Source organism: Caloenas nicobarica, chromosome Z (genome assembly GCF_036013445.1).
Source record: "Caloenas nicobarica isolate bCalNic1 chromosome Z, bCalNic1.hap1, whole genome shotgun sequence".
NCBI classification, from domain to species: domain Eukaryota; kingdom Metazoa; phylum Chordata; class Aves; order Columbiformes; family Columbidae; genus Caloenas; species Caloenas nicobarica.
Genome location: NC_088284.1, coordinates 14,321,755 through 14,329,636, shown reverse-complemented (window position 1 = coordinate 14,329,636; position 7,882 = coordinate 14,321,755). Strand labels below are relative to the sequence as shown.

At 43.1% G+C, this 7,882-nt stretch overlaps 1 protein-coding gene across 1 annotated transcript in view; it reads right to left on the bottom strand.

Moving 5' to 3' along the window:
• Window positions 1–2,259: 2,259 nt before the first annotated feature.
• Window positions 2,260–7,882, bottom strand: part of ARHGEF28 (Rho guanine nucleotide exchange factor 28) — a 127,172-nt gene continuing 121,549 nt past the window's right edge. Inside the window, exon 36 of the mRNA XM_065655732.1 lies at window positions 2,260–3,296. Within this exon, the coding sequence (XP_065511804.1) occupies window positions 3,136–3,296 (161 nt within the window). The 3' untranslated portion in view covers window positions 2,260–3,135. The remainder of the gene's footprint in view (window positions 3,297–7,882) is intronic.

Below are 7,882 nucleotides of genomic sequence, written 5' to 3'. Positions count from 1 at the left end.
CATTTGAAAATTACATGGATGAGCTTTTTGAAAAATCTCTTAAAAATTCAGCTAAATGTGTTGTTTACCTTATTACCCAAATAACAGCCAAGTAAAGCATTTGCTCTATTCTGGCCTCATTCTGTAAAGGACTGAATGACAAATCCAAGGTTCTGGATCCAGCCCACTGTAAGCTCGAGTCTTTTATAAACTACTTCTTTACCATTGTAGAGATTTCTTGGAAAAACAAACAAACAAACAAAACAAACAAAAAAACCCAAAAACCTAAACCAAACCAAACCAACAAACCAAACCAAAACACAAAAAACCCACAAAACCAAAACAAAAACCAAAACACCGAAGACCTAGCCCAGGCTGGCAGTACAGCAACTGGTCCTATAATTTCAACACTGAAATGAATTACTAAATTTTACTTTGAGCTTTCAGAGGCAAGACACTTTGAGAAGCACAGTAAAAAAAGAAAACACAATACAGGGGTTGAGTTAAAAAAAAAAAAAGAACAACAGGCCTTGTGAATATGTCCACTATTAAATAATGTAATAAAGGTGACAAGGAGAACTTCTGAATGTATTTTTCTAATTAAAAAAAAAGATGAAGCTTTAAAATATGCCTGTCAATGACTGAAAATGCAGGCTGTTAGAATGGCTGAGTCTCATTAAGGCTGCATTTAAATTCTGCTAAGTATTAACAAATGCCTAAATAATGGACAGAGTTCATGGGTGCATAATACATCTTGTTATAAAAAGCACCTGCTGAGACCATACTGGCCTATAGTTTAAACATTTTCTACAATTAAAATACCTAAATCTAGAGGCCACCTGTTTCCTGCCTTTGCCTTCCTCGAGTGCCAGAAGTTTTACCGTAAACACAGGTGAGCAAAATAAGATGCTGCCTGATGTTAGGGGACTCGAGGAATTTGCACAACAGCTGAAGTCCTGGCCAGACGCTTTTTGACTCCCAGGCCCTCAATTAAAAACTGATGAGTGAAGCAGTATCCTTTCTTCCTCTCCCAGCGGCAAGATGCTTACATCGGAATTCCCACACCAGGCTGGGACAGCACCTATCCATCCAGCAGCTCAGATTTGACAGTAACCAGTACCAGATGTTTCAGCAAAGGCATAATAAAATGCAGAGAGAGCAACTGTGGAGAAAACTACACAGTTTTTCCCAATTTCCCGCCAGTCCCTAGGCAATGCATGTATACCAGGACATATTGTATCCCAAGAAACTGGTCTGGCTATTCAGAAATTTGCCAAAGAGCTGTCCAGATGGCAACACTGCTTTCGCTGTTGACTCATAGAATAGAGAGGTTGTGGACTGTCCTTACTGTAGGACCTCTAATGAGAGGTTGGATTCCCATTTTAATTTTAGTGTAAGTATGGAATGTAAAGAACGTAAGACATTTCCTGAAATTCTAAAAAGGCTTATTCTCTTATACGGAGACATATTAAAGAAGTACTGTCAGGTGACCAGGAGTCTTGAAGGCCAGAAATAGAAACTGGAGAACACATTTGCAGGCCCAGTCTTTCCCTGGTGACACTGGCACACCAACTAATACCAGCTGGGAACCAGGACCTGCTCATTGAGAAAGTCAGTGTCTCAGTTGTTAGCCCAAGGTATCAACCAAACAGCTTGTCAGGTAGCTCTGTCAGGTGCAACTCAGAAAGCACTGCTTTTGAATATTCCCAGTAGCACACCAATCCCTGGAAGAGAATCCTCCACATCAGGAAACCTTTCCTGACAAACATCTACTATCTAGAACTCTGCTCTCTTGTGAGAGCTTTTGCACAATTCAAGGCTCAGGGTAAATCGGAAAACATATGATGCTTGGGGCTTATCTGAACAGGCAGGGGCAACCCTGTGTTTCTCTACCCCGTGAGCCGGCCAGACGAAAGGCAGCTCTGGTCCAGGAGCTGTGCAGCTGCATTCCTGCTGCGATGCTGCAAATCCCGTCAGCCACCCTAAGCAGCACCTGGCCAGCCCAGAGGGCTGCCCACACCTGCCCAAATAGGCACGTCCTGGGTTTTGCCAGCTGAGGTGCCTGGGGCACAGCTTTGGCCGCGCTGGAACGATGCAGGCGCTTCTGCAGCAAAGCAGAGTGCAAACCAGGCAAGGAGATTTTTTTTTCCCCCCTCACATTTACAAACTTCTTTGGAGAACATGACAATTAATCAAAGTTACAGTTTTGTAGTGATATACAGAACATTTATTCAGTTCGACAGAAGTGTACAAATATTTCTGAAAGATAGAAAGGCATGAAGCAGGTCCCGGTTTCTTACTGCCTAACACAGAGATGACTCTGTGAACCTAAAAGCAGGAAAATAACTGGCTCCTACATGGGAAAGCAAGAGAGTTACAGATGAGTTCAGTTCACTAAGAGCCTACTATTCTTCCCCTTTCTTTTGACCAATTTTTTCTTTTGACCAATTTTTTTACCAGATTTCATCAGGTAAATTGTAATGCGTAACTGAATGAGATACGGTTATAATACAATAACAAACTGATTTACAGCGTCTCTGCACAGAAACTGGCAATAGTACCAAAATTATTATAAATCTTGGGACATGAACAAACACAATTCTGCAATTCTGTTGAGACCATAAAAAACATCCTCTTCTGACTGGTTCCTGAGCAGGGAGGTACGGAAAACGACCTGATAGTTCATGGTACATGCCATAGAAAGGGTACCTACCATAGCAAAGACTATAGCCATCTTTCTTACATTGCTGTCTTCTCATGTTATATCACAATTGTTAGAAGGTTACTGGTCCATACTTTGAAATCTCAAATAGCAGGCCCACCTCTCTTAACTTGTCCTTTTAAAAAAAGGACTGAAGAGAAAATCAGCACTAGTATTCACAGCTCTCGGTGCCATCTTAATGATTTCAAAATGTCATATATCCCCTGATACTCATTGCTTCTTGCAAAGCATTTGAAATCATGTCATAAATTAAAGATTATAAACCAAAGGCTTCAAAATAACTTAATTGTTATATTTATCATGGGGAGAATTTTGCACTGAATATTTAATACTATCCTTAAAATCATTTGGTCATACAGAGAGCAACTACAGACATTTAGAAAACGAAACACAATTATATTTCCAAAGTGCTACTGAAATTAGAAAATAAGCCATCAGAGGTAAACAATCTTCTCCTCCACTCTGCCTCCACTTTCAGTGTCCTGCAGGCTGTCAGGCTGGTGGTTCAGCAGCAGTGTGTCTACCCGTGGCGACTGGATGGATCCATCGTTTGGAACGCTTGCTTGGGGACCCTGGGTCTGTGATGCATTCAGATCTGTAACGCACAAGAGAAGGATGTGTGACAATGCATCTTCTGCCATGCCTGTTCCACCATGAAGCACAAATTCTGATTTTTTTTCATTAGCACCATTTTCTAGCTTGGAGCATCTGTCTAGAAAGGAAAACACTGCTATATTACAAATTATACTACAGACCGCTAAGAGGTACCTTACCCAAATTTACTGAAATCTGTTCACGTCTTTCCACTGTCATCCAAGGTTTTGGATCACTGTCACTGTTTTTACAATAAAAGAAATTTACACCCATACTTTCGTAACCAGAGTCACAGTAAAGGAAAGACATAAATGTTCTCAGAGTTGGGCTGGAGGGAAACATACAGCACATAATTACTACCTTTATTAGTAAGATAATCCAATTGTAACATTGTTTCCATCATTACAAAGAATTTTATTTGCAAGCCTTCCTTTTACAAACGAAAAATAATCAACTGAGTAAACCCAGTTAAAAGTCTACTTGACTGGCACTTGCAGTCTGTAATAGATGTATAACCTTTCAGCTTTTTCTGCTGAGTTTATCTGTGTTTCTTTGAGCAAATAACCTATCCTATTCTTTTCTCAATCCTTTAAGTATGGTGCAGAGAGAATACTTGCACCCAAACACTAAGAAATTATTTCACAAGGATCTTAATTTGTTATCGTTCCAATTTTCTCCTGTAAATGCAGATAATCCAGTACTTTTAGTCCCAACATTGAGCTTTGAAGGTTTTTGTGATGATCTATGGGCTACTCAAAAAACCATAATCACGGTTGGGTTTTCTCTCCATTCAGCCTCCTACAACACTTCAGGCCCTTGGGAACTACATCATGGTAGTTGATTTTTCTACATCTTTTTTTCTACCAAGCAATTTTTACCATAAAAACAAGCTGCATAACAAGGGAGCGTCTATCCTTGTACCTAGGGATGAGAAAAAAAACTCTGCAATGGACAGGCTGCAATACTCATTCCAGTCTTTTCACTATAATCCTGGCCTGACCTCTGCTATTACATCAGGAGGGTTAATTTTTCATTCTTCCCTCTGCAAAAATGACTCTGCAGGAAGAAGCAGAGCTTGGCACCCCTTCCAGCACCAGCATGGGTAACACCAGAAGTAAGCAAACCCAGCATTGGCATCCTTTGAGCCTTGGTCATCCATGCAGAGAGGTAAGAGGACATTTCATGCCTGCTCTGGTCCCTATCCCTTCTCATATGTATGTGCAATGAAAACCTATTACAAAGGAGATACTTGTTTGTTTTGTTGTTGATGTTGGTTTTGGTTTGGGGTTTTTTTTGTGCCTTTTCATTTGGTTTGGGGGTTTTTTTTGTTTTTTGGTTTTTTTACACACTGTGCTGCTCTAACTGGTGACAGTTTACAATGACACCTGCCCACATTTGGCATTCCCCTGATGCGTGTGGCTTTCACCAGCCTTGTTCATTGAGGCAGGAGTCTAAAGCAAAACAAGCTTGCTGGCACCCTGCAAAGCCCAAGCTCCCCGGCTGCTCCCCGCCACAGGGCATGAGGAATGGTGGGAGAAGTTTATGCAATGGGCATGTGGGAACACATCCTATCACCGCCTCTGCCTTGAGCATCACTTCCTCTTTGATATTCACACAACTAGGAGGAGCAAACAGGTTTGGGGCTTTGGCTTCCAGTGCAAGCCACATGCTATGTTATACCTGCTACTGAGGCTGCAGGGTCCGTGGCAGGAGCAAGGTATTTATAAACAAGTGCTGCTTGATCATAAGCGGGGTGACACAGAATGTTGAGAAAATTAATCCTGAATTCCCTTTCTTTTACTATTTCTAAAGGATCAAGTTTTGGTCTTGATGAAAATCTGGAGTAAATCTTGATTGCAGGTGAGTTATTAATACTTGCAGTACGTAACACAGCAGGATTTGACTCCCTAACTTAACTGAACAGCCCTTCTTTGTTAAAGTGGGCATTTGCATTTATTTCTTTTTGATCACCATATTAGAAAAAGATTACAATTTGCAGAGACAGATTCAAAAAACTAGAAATACCCTACATCTGCTTTTCTTTATGGAAACTGGATACTTCAGTTTTACTTATTTATTAAAAAGAACCCTACCAGTGGAAGGTCATCAACCTCTGAACATTTATATTTTGGAGTAATTTTACCCACATTAATATTCCTTTTAAGTCCTGTGACTCTATTCACCTTAACAAAGTCACATGCATAAGAATACCAGTCAGTAAGCGCTTATTTGAAAGATCTGTTTCCAAAGTTTATGAAGTACATAATTGGAGAAGCCTAATTACAAATTTGAAAAAACCTAGAAAAGAAAGAAAAACACCTTACATGCAGTCATTTTCCACCGTCAAAACTAAACAGTAATTGCTTCACCAATTAAAACAGTAGCTGTCTCCAAATCATTTTTCATTAACTGTTACAACTCTAAGCAGCAGAGCTGAGTAGTGGAAACTGTCAGTGACCTGGAAAAACAAAATCAGATTCTGTCACTATTGAAATAAATGATTTATCACTAGTTCAGTTGCGTCTTTTTTTTTTTTTTTCAAATTCTATTGCACCCAGAGAACCTGAATAGCAGGGGAACACTCAGGAGGTGCGAGTCCAGCAGCTGCCACCAGTGTGACGAGTGGCTTCTCAGCCTGGAAAGGTTGTGCTGAATCCAACTGAGAAGTGGAGCGCCTGGTTTTGGCTGCGCTTCGGATGGCACACAACACAGGCTCTGCCTAATAAAAGCACAACGTGTCCCGGGGCTGACATACTCAGCCTGCCGGCGAGGAGGGTGCCTGCTGTCTCCTTGCCCAGTGCCATGCTGGAAGCAGCCGAGCCAGGAGACCAGCTGGTATCGCAATGCACTCCGAGAGCAGCAGCTCAGGGAGGGTGCAAGAACTGCCAGAATTGGTAATAACAGCCTCAGGTGAACAAAGCGAGGAAAGTGGACTGATCCACCAGCCAGCACTGGTTCTTGTTATGCAGAGCAGTGACAGCTGCCAAGATGCCTCCCCCTGGTGCAGCACAGGGATATGGGCTGCTCAGCCCCAAGCAGGAGCATGGTGGGACAAATCCTCCTTTCTAAGTGCTCTCCCGAAACAGGGAAGAAACCTCCAGGACCAGCCTTGAAATCATCAGCTGCAGCCTACTACAAAACTCTGAGAGCATAGGATGCTCAGAAGAAAAAGCAAACAAACCAACCAACCACATTATCTGTGTGAACAGCAAGGCGAGGAGGGCTGGCAAGGGCAGCCGCTACCAGAAAGCGGCAGCTGGGCAGCTCTGCCGTGCTCTCCAGGCAGCTGGGGCACCCATGAGAACCTCCCCAGCCCCTCCCCAGGCCTGTTCTCTGCTGCACTACGGCTGACAGCCAGAACTCCGTATGGATCAAGAGCCACGTAAATAAGGACCATCAGCTTTTTACGAGCCTCCTTCATTGTGACTGTAACTCACCTGCCAAGATCAGCCGCAAAATGAGTTTTGTATTATCCTCTTTCTTTAAATTCAGCATTTACTTATCCCTTCTTCTGGTCCCTTCTAGCCTGCCGAGTGATGCTCGGGCAGGCTGTGTTCAGCTCAACAGCGCGCCCACCAGACCAGCACCCACATCACCAGCACCCAGCAAAAGCGCTCCCACTGCCCCTGCCTGGGCTGGGCTCTGCCCGCTGCCTCCGTCCTACACCCCTTGCACAGAAAGGACAAGCAAAGGTGATTGTACCTGGTCACAGCCTTCCTCTTGCTCATTTACACCTAAGGAACACAGTTTTTCTTTCATATTTACATAAGGGCAGAATATATTCCCAGATCTCCAAAGCTTTAATGAGCTGCAGCTGAGACCCTTCCACAGGGTCTTCTGTGAGACTCCCAGGTCCACGGTCCCACTTCTGACGCAGCCAAGGGCTGTCGGCATCTCACCACACTCCAGCCCCTGGAGCTTATGTGAAAACTGAAACACCCTACAACTGCTTCTCAGTCATGCAGAATTTATTTCTCCTACAACACTCCGGGTAACTCTTTCCTAAAGAGCCAGAGCCAGATCCTCAGCTGCACCATGTATACCCTAGACAAAACAGCAGACTGGAAAAATCCACGCTGTCAATGTTGGGCTGGTCAGACTCCCCAGCAAAAAGGCTTGAGGCTGGATGCCAGGTATTAGGTGATCTGTGACAGCACTTCAGCATTTTGGGGCAATGTAGCCTGTTCAGCCCAGCAGTGCCACACTGCAGCAAAAAATACCACCCAAGTCCAACCTTCTTGCCTTTTTATCTCAGCTAAAACTGTTTCATTAAATAAAGAAAACCCAGGCATTCTTTATCATCTCCCCCACCAATTTTCTCAAAAGGAGTTAGAGGCTGTTTCTACCAAATTCTGGAAAAAAAAAAAAATCACTAATTGCCTCATGCACACAGACACATACTGCCAAATCCAACATTAAAAACAAACCCAATTTCCCCCCCTGCCCCCGTTTTCCATGAGTTTAGCTCCACTACCATGAGGATAGGTATCAGGAAACTGCAGAGAAACACTCTACTCCCCCAAAGTATAAATGCTTTTCTAGGCAACTTAAATATAACAACAGCGGACGCCAGGCCTGCAACACGTG